General features: G+C 48.0%; 1 protein-coding gene across 2 annotated transcripts in view; it reads right to left on the bottom strand.

Annotated features, from left to right (window-relative positions):
- Nucleotides 1-18,299, bottom strand: part of AP2B1 (adaptor related protein complex 2 subunit beta 1) — a 63,599-nt gene that overhangs the window by 8,104 nt on the left and 37,196 nt on the right. Inside the window, exons 15-20 of one of the 2 annotated variants that reach the window (XM_082201385.1) lie at nucleotides 15,397-15,438; nucleotides 14,238-14,384; nucleotides 12,994-13,139; nucleotides 11,412-11,541; nucleotides 4,356-4,440; nucleotides 2,654-2,740 (exon numbers count right to left, since the gene is read on the bottom strand). In XM_082201385.1, coding sequence (XP_082057511.1) covers nucleotides 2,654-2,740; nucleotides 4,356-4,440; nucleotides 11,412-11,541; nucleotides 12,994-13,139; nucleotides 14,238-14,384; nucleotides 15,397-15,438 — 637 coding nt within the window. The remainder of the gene's footprint in view (nucleotides 1-2,653; nucleotides 2,741-4,355; nucleotides 4,441-11,411; nucleotides 11,542-12,993; nucleotides 13,140-14,237; nucleotides 14,385-15,396; nucleotides 15,439-18,299) is intronic. The other variant, XM_082201386.1, reaches the window with a different exon arrangement.

Raw genomic sequence — 18,299 nt, 5'->3', positions numbered from 1 at the left:
TTTTTTATTAAAAAAAAAATAAGTCAAGGGAAGTGGTTGGGAGGCAGCAGCTGTCAGGAGGAGGGCGTCGACGGAAGCACAAGAATGGGAAAGAGAGGAAAAACCCCAGTCCACGGGAAAAGAACATTTTGCCTTCATTATAAGGCAACTGAAGCGATTTAGAAAACTAGCTAACTAACAGGATCTTAATTTTCTTCCTAGGAATGCAAATGGAATAATCTGTGGCACAAAATTTGCCAAGCTGGAAATCTTAGCATGGGTGTGTGATGCATATATACAAAGCTAGATAAATAGATTTTTGTGTACTTGCGTATACTCTCATCCACATTTATATACTGCATACACTGTAATCCCTCGTATTATGCAGGGGTTCAGTTCCAAGGATTACATGTATACGTGAAAATCGCATATAGCCTAACCCTTGGAGCTGCCTTGTGGCTAGCAGGTGAGTGGGAAGAAATCTCACACGAGAATCCCTAGCCTCCCAGAGCTGAAGCACCAAGCAGGCCTTGCCTAGCTAGCAAAGCCAAGCTTTAAAAAGCTCCTTTTGCACCAGATCTGCTTGGGGTTGCCCTGCCTGAAAACAGCTTTAAGCTCCAGGCCTTGCTTGTTGGGCAAGGCCTGCTCACCTGGTGCAAACAGAGCTTTTCAGCTCTCTGTCTTGTTTGGGACTTGAGCAAAAGAGCAGCGACTTTTGGAGTGTGGACCGCTCTGATCCTGCTGTGGTAACATGGTCAGTAAACTTTCCGTGCTTCAAAGCTCTCCGCAGCCACCTCCCCAGATCAGGGAGAAGGGAGACCCTGCCTGCCTCTCCACCACACCCCAGAAAACCGTGGCAGAGAGATGAGGCATCTCTGAGATGAAGCTGTCGCTGGGGAAGCAGTAGCATGCAAGAGAATCTGCCAGTCTCCCTCTGCTTGTGGAGAGCCTGAAAAGTGGGTCATGCCTGATAAACATGATTTTGGTTTCTTCTTATCAGTTCTGGCTGGCTTCCCCTATCTCGGAAGCTAATGCCTTGCCCCCGTAGCAATTACAGAGGACGGCTTCCCAGCCTGCTCCTCCTCTCCACTTACTCTGTGCTTTGAGATCAGGCTGCTGAGCTCGCTGGAGACGGAAGTATCTCCAACAAGGGGAAGAGGCAAAGATCGGCGGAGGGCCATGTTCTTCGCATGGTTCATTCCCCGGTGCATATCCAAGTAGAGCTGGGAATAACTCTTCCCTGAAGCCCTGGGGAGCAGGTGCCAGTCAATGCAGACAATTGAGTGCAGACTCCATAAAAGGCAGATTAGGGAAGGGATGTAGGTCATGCAGAAAATTCCAGGCCATCTGTGGCTTCTCTGGGTAGGTTAGGAGAGACCCGCACCTGAAACCTTGGAAAGCTGCTGCCAGTCAGTGTAGACAATACAGAACTAAATGAACCAAGGGTCTGACTCTGTATAAGATTGCTTCCTATATTCCTAGTTAAACTAGACCTTTGTTCCAAACCATGAAGGATGGAATCCTGCTTTATTTTTAGGATAAGGACAAGGTTAAGGAACAGGCTATACTTTCTATGCAGAAGGTCCCGGGTTCAATCTTGGGCGTCTCCAAATAGGGTTGGGGAAAGACTCGTGTCTGAAACTTTGGAGAGCTGCTGCCAGTGTAGACAGTACTGAGATGGATGGACCAATGGATGGATGGACTTGATATACAGGTGCATTCAATGTGTGCACAACCACGCACACACGTCGCACCCAGAAGTGACCCAAAACGTCACAAAAAGGGATGGAACAGGGCATTTGCAGGCTTTTAAAATGGTGTTTCAGATATACGCAATCTCCCTTAGACGTGTGGTGCCTTGGAACATGACCACCGCATAAATGGGGGGTTCCCTGTAACACGTCTTCCTAAGACCTGCCAGCGGTGGCAAAGGGACTGGCTAAGGGAGGCCAGAGTGACCGAGGAGAACCTTCCATAAAGGAGGCACACCTTGTGGAGGAGCCCACAATGGGAAGCATCCTCCAGGGGGAGACAGGGGAGGGGTTGAGACTGTTCTAGATAGACTGTGCCTGCCACAGGAGGCTCCCCGCCATCACCATTCTCCAAACACCCATCTGCATGTAGTCAAACCCCCCCCCCACCGTCAACACAGGAGGGAGACAATCAGCCAGCTTAGCAGAACCCAAAGGTTGTGAAACCATTTTTTAAAAACCCTTTAATGAAGCATAAGAACATCAGAAGAGGCTGCTGGATCAGGCCAAGGGACCATCTAGTCCAGCATTCTGTTGTCACAGTGGCCAAAGGGATGCTCCCATGGGAAGCCCAGAGTAGTATAAAATTCAATCATAGGTAACTCTTGAGAATTTGTAGAATTGTTGGAAGGGACCATGAGGGTCATCTAGTCCAACATCAGGAATCTTCTGCTCCATGTGGGGCTTGAACCCACGACCGTGAGATTAAGCGTCTCATACCCGACCCACTGAGCTATCCCTTGTAGCTCTGGGAGGCGAATGGGGGTCTTCTAACAACTCTTTGCACCCTTAACAAACTACAGCTCCCAGAATCCTTTGGGGGGGAGCCATGGCTGTTTAAAATGGTACTATAGTGCATTGAATAAAACCTTAACAAAGATCCCCACATGCAGGACTGTTTATTTAAAAAAAAGATCACTCACCAGCATTCAGGTGGCACTCTTTAATCTGGAACTGGAGCTCGTTTTCATTTGGAATGTCTTTCCATGTGGCGAGGAAAACTTGGCGTTCTGTTAGTGGGTGGCAGAGGAGAAACACAAGAGTCGTTTGAGACACCTAACATCTCTCCATCCAGACTAGTTTTCCCCAGTCATTGGGCCATATTTCAGGCAGTGCAGTTTCTGAAACCCAACACCCGGAGGGATAGATGCAAGAAACAGATGAAAAGCATCCTTAATCTAGACTACCATAATGTGGGGCTATCATTGAATCATAGAATCTTAGAGTTGGAGGGGACCCAAGGGTCATCTAGTCCAACCCCCAGCAATCCAGGAATCTCAGCTGAAGACTGCTCTGAAGCTACAGTTGCTGTAGAAAGCTGCCGCCAGGGCACTAAGTCACACGTCAATCCAGAGTCGTGCTGTTTTCTTTCGCTCTTAATTTAAAAATCCTTAATGGTTCACAAATCACACTGTCAAACACCAACAGAGTAAATTAAAAATATAAAACCATTTTCTAAAACAGCAGCAATCCTATAGATGGTTCCATGATGAAATTTCCCCCGAGTCCTAACTGGCAATAACCTCAAGAAAGAATGAGAGAACAGGTGTGCCTTTTTACACCCAATGAAACTGGAGTAAAGATTATGACCGGCAGGCCTCCAGTGGCAGAGAGTGCCACAGGGAGGTTGAAACAACCGAGAAGTGCCTTGACTGTATCACCACCCTCAGGCCCTACCTTGCAGGAGGCTCCCCAAGAAGGGTCCCCTCCAATGATGTCAATGACTGAGCTGCCCATAAAGGGAAAATGTGTTTTAGGCCCTGAGCCATTTAAGGCTTCGGAAGTCAATGACAACGCCTTAAAACAGACTTGGACACGACTAGGCAGCAAATGCAGATCACAGTGAAGAGGCATAATCTGACTCTGAAATGGTGTGTAACTCAGCAACCAGGTGACATCATTCTGCACCTACTGCAGATTCCAAACAGTCTTCAAGGGCTGCCTCACATAGGATGCACGGCAGTATTCCAGGCATGAGGTTATTACAGCTATCATCACTGACTTCCACTGGCTGCTAATGCATTTCTGGCACTGATTCAATTTTTTGCTAGTAGATGTTGATGATAATAACAGCAGCAGCAATAATGATGATTATTATGATGGTGATTCAATTTCTTACCCACCCCTTCACTAAAAGGTCTCAGAGTGGGTTATAGCAATTCAAAAATAAAATATTAAGAACAGTTTGAAACAAAATACAGTTACAAGAACAGGGTGTGTCCTAAATCTCTCAAGTGTCACTGGGGCCAGGTAAAGAGGTGTGTCTTCCAAACATTAGTCGTTTGAGTTTATACTGGTGTTTATGATGATATATTATCCTGTACTGCTTTTTTAAAAAACGTGAAATCGCATTGTATTTCTTTGTGATATGCTTAGGATACCGTAAACCACTTAGGGATTGCTTTAAAGTACGAAGCAGGCTATAAATTGCTCAATAAATAAATGTCGATCGCATCCTTTTTGGCCTTGAAGGGCATCCTTCCTCTTTACCCGTCCCATCTCCCCTCTGCCACTCTTGTTCCCAGACGTATCTGGATCTGGCGAAAGCAGAAGAGACTGGCCCCCTTCCTCGACATCTCACTTTCCCCTCCGCCTGAGGTCAAGCGACGAAGAGGCCCCACTTACCCATTTTGCCATCCTCGACAAAAAGCACGTTGAGGGGAATAAGGCAGCTGAAGTAGAAGACATCAATGTTGTTCTTGACAGCCACCTGCCAGGAAGAGGAAGAAGAAAGAGGGAGAAAGTGATGGGCAACCCGCTTCTCCAATTAAGGGTCACCAAGGGGCGGGGGGAAGAGATGGGGTTTCCTAGGGGGGGGGGACTGAATCAGAAGGTGGTCTAGGAAATGAGAATTCCCCCACCAATCTCATTTTTAGCACTGAGCAACCCCTTTGGTCTTAACGCTGCACCCCCTTTCCCAGTGCTTTTTTCCTGGGGGGACGCAGAGGTACACATGCCCCTAAACATTTTGTGAATCTGAGTTTGGCCTCATTGAGGGGCAGTATTTCAATATGAGTAGGAAAATGAGAGTACCCCTAAACATTTTTTTAAGAGAAAAAGCCCTGCTCTTTTCACTTAATGTGTCTCTGCATCCTCCACTGCCACTCTGAAATAAATCCTAAACAATCATAGGGTCGTAGAATAGGAAGGGACTCCAGGGGTCATCCAAACCAACCCCCTGAAATGCAGGAATCACAGCTGAAGAATCCCTGACAGATGACCATCCAGCCTCTGTTTAAAAACCTCCAGTGAAGGGGAGTAGTTCAGTTGGGCTTTCTGTTTCCATGGAAAAGGAAATAGCTGGGTGACAAGAGCACCTGCATGCAGAAGGGACCTGAATGCAGAAGGGGCCAGTCACTAGTGAGTAGTGAGCAGTACTGAACTAAGTACCAGGCCAAGAGTCTGACTCAATACAGTGGTACCTCGGGTTACATACACTTCAGGTTACAGACTCTGCTAACCAGAAATAGTACCTCGGGTTAAGAACTTTGCTTCAGGATGAGAACAGAAATCGTGCTCTGGCGGCGCAGCAGAAGTAGGAGGCCCCGTTAGCTAAAGTGGTGCTTCAGGTTAAGAACAGTTTCAGGTTAAGAACGGACCTCCAAAATGAATTAAGTACTTAACCCAAGGTACCACTGTACAAGGAAGCTTTCCTGTGCAGCTGCCCTTTGTGCCCGTAGTCAAAGCAATCCTGCCCTCCTTCCAGACTCCCTGCCTGGTGGAGGGCAGTGTTGAAGTTCAATTATTGTTTGTGGCCAATGGCCATTACAATATAAACACAAAACACAGGGGCAAGCAGAGCAGTGGGAAACAATGGAGAAACTCAACTCTGATGGAGTTACCTATTTGCCTTCCCTGATACGGAAGCAGAAACAACAAGTCTCATTGGAAAACCATCCCTAGGCAAAGCCCTGGTATGGGGATATGTTGCCACTGGAAAGTTTTTGCACGGATCCAGCATGGCGGGAGCCGATTGCCAACAATAAACTCAAAGGATACTGCCTCTGAGTTATCGCAGTTCCGACACGTAAGAAAGGGAACTGGAGGGGTCCTCAAAAGCACTGCCCAATAAGCCTGTGTGATATCCCTGACAAAATACATGTGAAACATCTTCTAGTTAAATTTGAAAAACTGGGTTCCAGCCATGGCTGGTTTCTGCCAGGGGCACACAGCAACTGGCCGGTGTTTTGCTTTGAACCATTTCATCCTAAAGTACATAAACACTCTATCCAAACGGCCGCATGCTACGTTTGTGGATCAATTCTGCTTTGCAGCGAGGCATGGCCAAACCCAAGCGCATCACAAATATGCCACTGTCTTGAAGTTGGGGCTCTCTGGCAACTGCGGCAGCAGCTGTAGCCATCAGGGGCCTCAGCTGTCCACTCTTCCCCCTCCCCCCCCCAGCCCAGCAAGCCAGTCTGCTATTTTGCTCGATGCCGACGGCTCTCAGTAGACAGAAGCGAGATGCCAGAGAAGGAAAGGCGAGCTTCAGTGGCTACCGTCAGTGTCAGGAACACCAGCTATTAGGGAATATAGCCGTGTATATGTTGGGGAGAGATCTGCATCTGAGTGTTGCTGGTGATCACAACCTCTTGCAACCCCCTTACGGCTTCTCTTTCTCAGTGGAGACTAATTGTCCCCCCTCTCTAGGGTGAGGAATAGGTTTTATCCCCATTATGGGAGTGACTCCAAATGAACTGGGAGCATTTTTACACCACGTGTCAGCCAAAAAGGTTCCCAGAGCAGCTTGCATACAATCATTTAAAGCAAGGCAGTCTCTGCCCATGGCTAATGGCAGGGGATGATGGGAGATGAGAGCCCAGCAACATCCAGAGCAGCGGTTCTCAACCTGTGGGTCCCCAGATGTTGTTGGACTACAACTCCCATCATCCCTGAGCTCTGGCCTTGCTAGCTAGGGGTGATGGGAGTTGTAGTTCAACAACATCTGGGGACCCACAGATTGAGAAAGGCTGATCCAGAGGATCACGGCTTCCACACTTTATCGGACTTGGTCAACGCGGCCCTAATGATGCTCTAAACCAGGGTTTCCCAAACTTGGGTCTCCAGCTGTTTTTGGACTATAATTGCCATCATCCCTGACCACTGGTCCTGCCAGCTAGGGATGATGGGCGTTGTAGTCCAAAAACAGCTGGAGACCCGAGTTTGGGAAACCCTGCTCTAATCAACTCCCCATTATCCCTACTTCTGGCAGCTCTCTACTGCCAACTGTGCACTGGTTGGAATACTGTGATGCCCTCTATGTCGGGGCTACCCTTGGGTTGGTCCAGAGGCTGCAGCTAGTGCAGAATGTGGCAGATAGGCTGTTTGTGGTGGCAAACTCCTGCCGGCATAGGACACTTTGCTTGCAGGATTTGCTCTGGCTGCCAGTCTGTTACCAGGCCATGCTCAAGGTGTTGGTACTAGAATATAAGGCCTTATACAGCTCAGAACCAAGGTTAGTTGAGCCTTATCCAGGAGGTTCCAGAGATCTTGGAAGCAGTACACTAGTACCTCGGGTTACATATGCTTCAGGTTACATACGCTTCAGGTTACAGACTCCGCTAACCCAGAAATATTACCTCGGGTTAAGAACTTTGCTTCAGGATGAGAACAGAAATTGTGTGGCAGCAGCAGGAGGCCCCATTAGCTAAAGTGGTGCTTCAGGTTAAGAACAATTTCAGGTTAAGAACAGACCTCCAGAACGAATTAAGTACTTAACCCGAGGTACCACTGTATCTCGGAGCAGGGCCTTCAGTGTGGCTGCCCCTGCTTTGTGGAACAGCATCCCTGTTAAGATACAACAGGCACCCATTCTGTATTTTCCAGAAATATTTGAAGCCATTTTGGTTCCGATAGGCTTTCCCAGCTGGTTAAAGGCGACTTTGCTACAAGTCCCCACTTGTTGACATGTTAGTCTTGTTTTAAAAGCGTTGATTGTTTTAAAACTCTTTTTCCTTATGTGTAAATCACCTTGAGGTGGCAGTTTAGAAGGTGATTAATAGATTTTACTGTAATAAAAATAAATCGCCTCCCCTCCTGGAGTTTCTCTCTTGGCCCAAAAAACTAGCTCCGGGATTTTGGAATGCTGAATTTCTGCACCAAGTAAAACTGACACGTGCTACTGCCACCCTTTGGGGGAGGGGCGCCAGCCAGAAAGCAGAACGCTCTTGTGAGCTGCACTTGTCTTTTAAGAGCGTGCCAAGTGCCAGGTGGCTCAAGAAGCAGCTAAGCATGTCGAGCGAAGAAAATGTTCCAAATTCGAACATTCCACCGACAAACGTCAATACAACAGGCACAAGCTGAGTCAGAAGGGCAGCCTGCCTCCCTGGAAAGAGCTCTCGAGAAAAGATCTGGGTCCCAAAGGCCGTTCTCTGAAACAGGGACATAAATTGAGCAGCAGGGCGTAAGGACGTAAATAGAGAGCCCTGCGGCACCAGGCCAGTTACCCATCGAGTCCAGCATCCTGTTCCCCAGAGTGGCCAAGCAGATGCCCTAAAGGGAAACCAGTCAGCACAAGAGCCCTCTCTCCTTCTGCAACTGCTATTCAGAAGCGTCGCTGCCTCCAGCCGTCGAGGCAGAGCATAGCCATCCAGGCTAGTAGCCTGGCTGATAGCCTTCTTCTCCATGAATTTGTCCCAATCTTTTCCCATGGAACTGTAGATTTGGAAGGGACCCCAAGGGCCATCTAGTCCAACCCCCTGCAATGCAGGAATCTCACCTAAAACAGTCCAGAGCCAGGGCTTTTTCGGCCGTGGCCCCGATCTGGTGGAATGCTCTGTCACAAGAGACGAGGGCCCTGCGGGACTTGACATCTTTCCGAAGGGCCTGCAAGATGGAGCTGCTCCACCAGGCCTTTGGCCAGGGCACAGTCTGGCCCTCTCTCTCCTTCTGTAATCCTCATAGAACTCTAAACCCCTGGTTGCCATTAATTTGATTCTGAATTGATTTTAGAATGCATTTTAATTAATTGACTGTGTGATTTTATGTACACTGTGCTATTTCCACTTGTTGTCAGCCGCTCTGAGCCCAGCTTTGGCCGGGGAGGGCAGGATACAAATAAAATTTTATTTTTATTTTTAATTTTTATTATTCATGGCAGGTGGCCATCCAACCTCTACTTGAAAACCTCCAAGGAAGAAGAGGCTACAACCTCGCAAAGGAGACCATTCCTCTGTCAAAATGCTCTTCCTGATGGTGTCCGAATTTCCTTTCTTTTAACTTGAAGCCATTGGTTTGAGTCCTACCTTCCAGAGCAGGAGAAAACAAGCTTGTTCCCTCTTCCTTGGGACAGGCCTTGAGATATTGGAAGGTGGCTTTCATATGCCCTCTCGGGCTCCTCTTTTCCAGGCTAAACATTTTAAAGCCATCTAGGTTCATGGCCAGCCCTGCCTCCTGTGGGAGGGAGTTCCATAGTCTAACTATGCCCTGTATGATGGGAGGACTTTATTGTATCTGTTTTGAATCTTCCAGCATTCAGCTTCATTGGATGTCCACAAGCTGTAGTGCTATGATAGATAAAAGTATTTCTCCACCTATCTATCCATGCTATGCATAATATTATAAACTTTTATCATGTCAGGTTTCTAAGAGCCCTTCTTGAGTAAGTCAACAGTGAGCAGAGAGGGTCTCTGCTGGCAAGAAGGAGGCCGGTGGGGTGTGTGCTTGAATTGCAAAATGCTTTTCAGAACCATTCCTGTCGGTGGTTTTCCTCAAAATGCTTCTTGAGTTCTGTGGCTTCCAGGTGTTTCAAAGGGCTGCCCCGAAGGTGAAGGAGCAAATCAGTTGTTCATTTCTGATTAAACGTTAAGAAGATGTTTCTGATGCTTTGAGCTGCCAACAGCAGAACAGGGAGCCTCGTAAAAAGGTTGGGTAATCCTTTGTTAGGGGTTTTAAAGGAGCGGCTGGATGGTCCCCTTAGCTGGGATGCTATCAGAGTGCGTCCACTTAAGTCCAGAATCCTGTTCCATTATGTGGATTTAAACTCCATGAATCTTTAGTTATCAGGCCTAATCTACCTTGCAGGTCTGTTGTGAGCATACATGGGCCACTTCAAAGCCCTGCAAGGAGATGATCAAGGAAGAAACAAAGGAAAAATCCCTTCTGAGATGGCGTTCCCACCTTTTCCTTTTCCATGCCTAGAGCAGGCAAGAAACCTTCTACCAGTAGTGAAGGCAGGAAGTAGATATGGAATTAGGGGGTTGTCCTGCCTCTGATGTATTCCTCAAAAGTTTAACTTCCTGCCAGTGATGAGATGGGCGGAGACAACCCACATCATGGATCCTGTTTCTTCTCTACAGGAGAACCAAAATTCAGAGGCCTCGCCCGCAGCCTGCTAAAATCTGCCCACAATGTCTGCAAAAATCTAGGCAACTAGGATTCAGAGGTAGGCAGCCTGAACCTTGAGGTTCATTGCAGGTGTATTTTGGGGGGCCTGTCAGGATGTTTTCAGCTCCACCCCCCTCCCCATCTTCCCCAAAGACATACATGCAGAAACCGCTACAGCCGCACCTCCTGGCACCAAAGCAACAGCCTCCAAGCGCCGAGGCTGCTATTTCGAGCCACCTGCCTGAAGGTTCATTAATAAACCATGAAGGCACCAGAGAGAACAGCTGAAAGGAGAAGCCGGCACCTTAAGCAGTTAATTAACCTTGAATTTTGTCGCCGGGCGAAACCTCCACAGGTATCTGGTGCCTCTGCACTGGCCCCAATCAAGTCACACAACCAAACAGAGAGCTGGATCTGAATAGACAGGCGAGTTGCAGCCCCAGAGATGCGCTTTGGTCGCTGCTGCGTCTCACATTTAAATTTAATTTGCTTTATTTACTTCACCATGTTTATAGTAACAGAAAGAACGAAACAAAAGAAATGTCCAGGCGGAGGGGAATCCAAAGTTGGAAACAACTATTTAAAGCAGTAGCATGCAGGCGTGGCAGGAAGATTCAAGGACAAGCAATGAAACATTTAAACATTTGAGTCTAGTATAGTTTAGTAAAAAAATAAATTGCTTTACAGTGGTACCTTGGGTTAAGAACTTAATTCGTTCTGGAGATCTGTTCTTAACCTGAAACTGTTCTTAACCTGAAGACCACTTTAGCTAATGGGGCCTCCCGCTGCCGCCACGCCGCTGCTTCACGATTTCTGTTCTCATCCTGAAGCAAAGTTCTTAAACTGAAGCACCATTTCTCGGTTAGCGGAGTCTGTAACCTGAACCATATGTAACCTGAAGCGTATGTAACCCGAGGTACCACTGCATTTGCAGACTATGAATAGGTATCTGTCCAAAACGAGAGCGAGACCATCAAGTGAAGTCCTTCCTTCTGCCTGTGACAAGCATCAACAAAGTCACTGGATAACCCCAGGTTCCAGGTCAGGGATAGCCAACACAGTGCTTGCTAGGTATTGGTGGATGCCCATCACAACCGACCAATGGCCATGCTTGGCAGGGGCTGATGGGAGTTCCGTCAACGTGTGGTTAGCTTGTTCTCAACCCTATTCTAGTTTGACCAGAGTGGGAAGAGAGAAAGCTTGCCTTGTTCCCCAGACGGTGCTTCAAAAAGCTTGAAGATTCTGCTACGACTGCTTTCCCCTTTCCCCCCTCTGCAAACCCCAGACATCCCAGGCTCTTCTTCCCTCGCCAATGCCCCTTCCCCAATTCTCCTCCACCCCAGCCCCACTCCACACCTGGAGGTTGTTGAGAGGCTCCATCTTCATGACTGGTCCCAGGGTGTTGAGAGGAAGAGACACATCGATGCTCTGGTTTGGCATCAGAGGGGTGTGGATGGCCAGCGGGGTGCTGGGGATGACCCCAAAACTGGGGAAAGAAGATGAAAGGCTCAGAGAAAGAAAGCAGAGGATCTCTCTCTTTCTGAGGTGGGGGGAAGAGACTGAAAGAACTGCTTTTCTGGATGACGGTGGTTGGGGTGGTCTGCTAGTCTAGCATTCATTGTTTAACAAATATAATAAATCATCAACAACAACCGCCGGCCGGCCAGATGCCTCTGGAAAGCTCACAGGAAGGGCCAGAGACACAGACACAGACACACGTCATCCCATTAAGAACATACAAGCTTGCAGAGCGTTCCACTTGCAAGATTTAATGTTTCACAAACAGCTGTACAACATGGGCCCACGTCAGGTGGGGGTCCCCGAATCGATGGCATATGTACTTCTGAACTGCAATTTCTATTCCGATCTGAGAAGAGAAATTTACCCTCCTCTGACTCCTCCTCTCTTGCCAGGTAATCCGGATCAAAGACTGGCAATCAGAACTGGTTTATCCAGTAAGGTCTCATATATTGCTGGACTAACTTTTTCCCCTCATTGGGCATAGGAAGTCAAAGGACAGGCTGAATTAGTTTAGTTAGATAAAACTGCGTATTTGGGGTAGCTGTACTTTTTATTTTTATCAAAAAATAAAATATATCAAAATATAGTTTATGTTAATCAAAATGTAATTTTCACTTTTAGCCATGTACATAATAAAACTGTGCCGATCAGTTGTGCTTCAAGCCTTGTGCCCATTTTATTATTGAACTGTCCCGTAACTATTTGCCATAGTTTTTTATACAAATCTGTCACAGAGAAGCACCCTCTGAGTTCTTCCTATATCTTGTTATGGGGAGCTTCTTTGCTAGCAGAAGAGAACTTACTAGAGGTTTAAACTGTAAGTTAATATTGTCTCCCGTGAAAAGACCAAGGAGCGCCAGCTCCGGATGCTTAGAGACATTTAGTCCAGTAATTGCTTTTATTCTTGTTTTTACTGTTGTTTTTAATATCTCTTTTTATACTCTTTTAATTCTATTAGTGTTTAATTACATTGTCCTTTCTATGCTAGCTTGTTCTATTTTATCTGTGTAATCTGCCCTGAGTCCCGGACTTCCTCCCAGAACCAAGCCGCTTTCCCACATGCCCACGGCGTGTGTTTATTAGTTTTGCCCTGTATTAATAATTTTAATAATGTTGCTATTTCTACCCCACCCATCTGGCTGGAGTCTTAAAGATCACCAAACTGATGGAGAGGCACAAAGCAAACATGAGAAATACTAGTTTTCTCAGGGGCGGGGAAGACTCAACCATCACCAAATGCCGGCAGGGTACATCCTGGAGAGAGGGAGGACTCCTGCCACCCCGGAGAAGAGGCAAAAGGCTTCAGAGGACCTGCCTGATTCTTCCAGGAGGAGACGTCATCCTTATCAGGAATGCCCTCCAGCAGAATCAGGCAAACAGACTCCAGGTAACCACCCCTGTTACTCGGCGGCCTTACCTGTTCTTGTTAAACTGAATGGCAAAGTCCGTCATGTGCTGCAAAGCTTTGTTGGTGAAGCTCATGTCCATGTAGATGTGCCCTTGCCGGTGACTGAAGGTGCCGGAGATCTCCAGGCCTTTGGCTTTCACAGCCGGCAGCCAGACCTGAAAGGTTATTGGGGAAACCGTGGTCAGTGTCAAATGGGGCTGGGCCTGGAGAGATGTTTACGTCCTGCCTTCTCCATTTCAAAGGCGGCTAGCCTCAGCAATTAAAAAGTAATCAGGTTCTGATGGCTGATGAAATCATTTTTGGATGGTTGGGAGAATCAGGTTTTTTTATTTTTAAAAAATCAACTTTCATGGGGTAGCCCGGGATAGAGAGTTCAAACCCGAGGACTTCCTGCCATTAACAGGAAGATTGTTAAGAGAGGTGCCAAAGCACCAATACGAATTGCTGGATGAATTTCCTGGGGCAGGGAGTTCCGCAGCCTGGGTGTTGCAACAGAGAAGGCTCTTTCAAGGTGCCTTAAGACAGTGGGGGGGATGCATTGCGGAGAGGGGGTGTCCTCCCCTGCTGACCTGAGCAAATGGGGCAGGATGGCACAAGAGGAGGCCATCAAGAGCGCAGAAGATGGAGCAGACTTGCTCTCTTGTTGCTCCAGAGGGCAGGATTAGAACTGGAAAGGATTAGGCTGGAAATGGCAGGGAAGTAGATTTTGGCAAAACGTATGGTGAAGCTTCCTAGCAGTGAGGGCTGTTGGGCAATTGAATAGGCTGCCTTGGGTGGTGGTGGTATGGCCTTCCCTGGAGTTGTCAGGGATACTGTAGCTGTTGTAGATCCTCCACGGAGCAGGGGGTCAGGTTAGATGACCTCCAGATCGCCCAACACTACAATTTCTATCATTTTAATACTCAATCCATCTAGCTTGGAAGCAAGTGGGCAGACAACGGAAGCGTGATTAGAGGGCTGCCATGTTTAAAAATAAAAATCCCTTTTTGCTCAGAGTTTCCCTGATCATTTGCTCTAGATTAGGTTGTCCTGTTTTCCCCTCTAATGATAATTTGTGATGTAGATATAGATTTAATGTATTATGTTTCGGGATTTTCCACAGTGAGCGGTATATAAACGATTCCAAATAACTAAATATGGAACAATGGGGAGGGGGAGTAGAAAACAAACTCAGTTTATCATAACCTAAAGAGAAACCGCCAGACAAATTGTACTGGGAAAGGTGTAATGCTGCAGCCACTCTCTGCAAGTACCGATTTGGGTGCCATGTATCCTCCGGGCGCCATCCCAATGCCAGAAGAGAGCTCAAAGAGGTCGTTGAGTCCGCTGCTGACCACGGCCGGCGTCGGAGATGGGGCGAAGGTTGCTGGAACCGATGATGGAATGAAGGTCTGCCCCACCTGGAAGCAGGAAACGGAGGAGGAAAGGGATGACGGCATCTCAGCGTTTTGCACACAGTGGATGCCTTTATTAAATAAACCACAAACTCGGGTTATATCCTGAATATTTCAAAGCTCTTTACCGGAATCTCGTTGAATTATCAAGAGTGCCAAATAATGGATTTGCATACCAATGCGCTCTGCAAATTTAATCCCCGCAATCATCTCTCCCATCACCTTCGCAGGGTGAGCGTCCTTTGAAAACCGCCTGCCTAAGAGTCCTCCCTTCTTCTCAAAAGGCTTTGGAGGGTGGGGAGGGCCGCGGGGGTGCAGAGGGCGGAGGGTGAGCAAGGGACACTCAAGGGAGCTCTTTAGCCCAGGTGGTGCTAATCAGCTCTCATTTCCATTCCTGCGTTCTCAAGCACTTGCAAAAAAAAAGGCATCCAGGACATTAAAATGATCAGGAGTTTCTAAGAATTCAGGAAGCCGAGGGCAAAGTGGGGGTACAAAACTCAGAAAGAAACAACTGGTCTTGTATAAACCCATGAAAAAACAGCATGGTGTGGTGGTTAGAGCAGCCTTTCTCAACCTTGGGCCCCCAGAAGTTCTTGAACTACAACTCCCATCATCCCTGACCACTGGCCATGCTGGCTAGGAATGATGGGAGTTGTAGTCCAACAGCATCCAGGGACCCAAGGGTGAGAAAGGCTGGGTTAGAGTGTCAGACTAGGACCAGTGTTTAAATCCCCACTCAGCCATGAAACTCACTGGGTGACCTGGGAGGAAAACTGCCTCTCAGGATAAAATGGTAATGGGTCTTTTCCCCTAGACTACTTGGGCTTGCCGCTGAGGACTGAACCTGGGATATCCTGCAATGCAAAGCGAGGCTCTACCACCAAGCAACAGCCCTTCCTCTGAGTATTTAGGGCACCTCTGGTGCATGTGTTGGAAAGGGCCTGTGGGAAGGGGATGGAGAGGAAAAGAGAACAGAGCATTGTGTTTCAAGGGGGCAAAATGAATGGGGGAGACTTACTGCTGGGCTGCCTCCAATTCCCCCGCCAAGGTCACTGCCAAGCTGCAAGAGAGAAAGAATCAGGGAGAAGGGGGGAAAGAGAAAGAGGGAGGGGAGAAGAGTTCATTTCAGCGAGGTTGTCAGGTGCCAGAAAAACAAAGGACCCCAAGAAGTGCTGCAACACCACACGCCCCGTCCCTTTCACCGTGAGCAGACCAGTCGCCCAGCAGGAGCATCGATATAGCAAAGGCGAGGACAGCCACGAGCCTGAAACCCCAAAAAGTCCACAGGGAGTAAAAGCTGAATCCAGGCAAAAGCAAGAAAAAGGCAAATCGTGGGCACTGGCCACAGAGATGAGACAACCAGGAGATCTGCCGTACCAAAGCGACAGATTTTTAAAGAAGCGTCGCCATATCTGTCCAAGTTGTTCCTAGATGACCACCTGCATCCGAACCCGTAGAATTTGTATTCCTCCAGCAGAGATGACCCACCCACCCAGTTATGACTTTATAGAGTACAACTGAAGTTACAAAAAATAACAATTAAGGCTAGGTGACCAACACAAGAAACTCCCTGTGGTGCTCTCGGGCACAGTTAGTAACTTTACTAAATTCAAGGAAGGTATGCTCCCTTCTGAACACCAGATCCTGGAAGCCACAGGAGGGGAGAGTGCCGTTTTGCTCAGGTCCCACTTCTGCGCTTCCAAGGGACATTCCTGCACTGAAGGAAGTTGGACTAGATGAGTCCCTTCTGACTCTACAATTCTATGGTTCTACCTGGTTAGCCACTGTCAGCACAGGGTGCTTGGCTAGATGCCGTGCCCCCGGCCTGATCCAGGAGACAGACTCTTCTTATGCTGTTCTACTGAAATGTGTGTTGCAGAGTTCCTAGCATATGGTCAGGCCTGGCTGACGGGGAGCAGAGTTGCCTTATACCGTATTAGCCTGAATGTAAGCCCCACCCGCAAATAAGCCGCACCTTTAAAATTCAAGGGGAGGGGGGAGACAATACCCGAATATAAGCCACTACCTTAAAATTCAGCAGGCACTCACACCCATAAATGGCAAATGTAGAAGAAAATCCTACAGCGATATCGTAAAAGCCAATTTTTGTAAGGTCGCGAATTTAAGCAGCACTTTAACTTTTCACAGTCAGAATTTGGGGGGGAAAGTGTGGGTTATATTAGGGCCAATACGGTACTAAGTCAGGTGCCACTGCTCCTTCTACCTCAAAGTACAGTATACAGCAAAGGCCAGAGAACCTCAGGCCCTCTGGTCTCCTCTATCTGGCCCTCGGGACTCTCCCCAGGCCACCCCTTCTCTGCCCCCTTCTCAAGTGCTTTTGATTGGCTGGAAAGTGAACTGCAGTCCCATCTCTTGCTGGAGATGATTCATGTGCGTAAAAATCCCTTGCTTTTGTGCGGCTGGAGTGCAGATTAAGGGCCACATGGGCTGCTCCGTCCACTTCTGCATCTGGCTCCACCCACTATTAGCTTGCACCTCCCTGAAAGCCGCCCAGTGAGCCAAAGGGGTTCCCTGCCCTGGCTACACCAACAGGAGTCACTGTTTCTGGCAGGGGGGATTTCCTGGAATGAACCTGGACCCACCAGCTTCATGCAAGGTATTTTCTCTGCGACTGAGCTACAGCCCTTTATTACAGCCAGCCAAGCGCCGTATTTCCAGAGGGGGGAAATATCTGAGCACTTATGCATTTACGACTCCCTCTTGCAGTAGTAACCGTGTGGGGCTATTGCCTCGTTTCAATTTATTGCCGCATTTGCAGGCAGAACGGGAGGCTTGCCTTGTGCGGAGAAGGCAGCCCTTGTAAGGGAAAGAGAGGAGCCCCCGGCAGATTCATTCCCAGCCATGGAGGAGTCAGAGGTGCCCCCCCAGGGGCCTTCAGGAGTGTTCCCTTGCGAAACGAGGAAGGGGGAGGGTGGAAACAGCGAGCAGGCTTCTTATCAGCAAGCCTCTTACATAAAAGCAGTGTCAAAACAGCTTGTGAATAATTCTGCATAATAGCACCAGATGTTTTTATCTGCCTTTCATCGGTTCCTGCGCCAAGATTATCTCAAAAAGAGCCACGGGGCTGAGAAGCCGACTTTGAAAGAGACAATCACAGCTTCTCGTTCATTCACATAATAATTATGATTTTTACACACACACACACACCTCTTCCCCAAGCTTTGTAGATCTGGCTGAAATAGGGGAAGGGGGATTCCTGGAGACCCAAGTTTCCCTACAAGAAACTTGTCTGGGGTTTCAATAGGTAGCCTTATGGCATCTAAACAGGGCACTGGCCTAGTGAGCTTCTTGGGACTCTGTGTGTGTGTTTGAGCTTCAGAGTCCTCTTCCAGCCCCACAGGGCAGAAATGTCAGCCCTGTGTGACTGGCAGGCAGCGTAAAGACTTCTGGATTGGTCAAGCCCACCAAAAATATTCAGAGTCCCACAGATGGGAGCTGTAGCTCCAATCACCTTGAGAGCAACAGGCTGGGGGGAAGCTGACTGGTTATGGGCCACAATGGCCTGACTACAGTGGTACCTCGGGTTACATACGCTTCAGGTTACAGACTCCGCTAACCCAGAAATAGTACCTCAGGTTAAGAACTTTGCTTCAGGATGAAAACAGAAATTGTGCTCTGGTGGCACGGCAGCAGCAGGAGGCCCCATTAGCTAAAGTGGTGCTTCAGGTTAAGAACAGTTTCAGGTTAAGAACGGACCTCCGGAACGAATTAAGTACCACTGTATAAGACAGCAAAGTGCTGTCCATGGTGCTGAAGTGGCTGGGAATCTTGTTGAGCAGTTTCTTTTGGTGACAATCACACCGTATGTTAAAGCACCATCATGCCACTTTCAAAAGTCATGTCTTGAATCATAGACGCTGCAGTTTGTTCAGGGTGTCGAGAGTTGTCAGCCCCCTGTTC

Source organism: Podarcis vaucheri (genome assembly GCF_965113315.1).
Source record: "Podarcis vaucheri genome assembly, chromosome: 15".
Lineage (NCBI taxonomy): Eukaryota > Metazoa > Chordata > Lepidosauria > Squamata > Lacertidae > Podarcis > Podarcis vaucheri.
The sequence above is the reverse complement of the archived record's forward strand: the minus strand, read 5'-3'. Positions and strand labels throughout refer to the sequence as shown.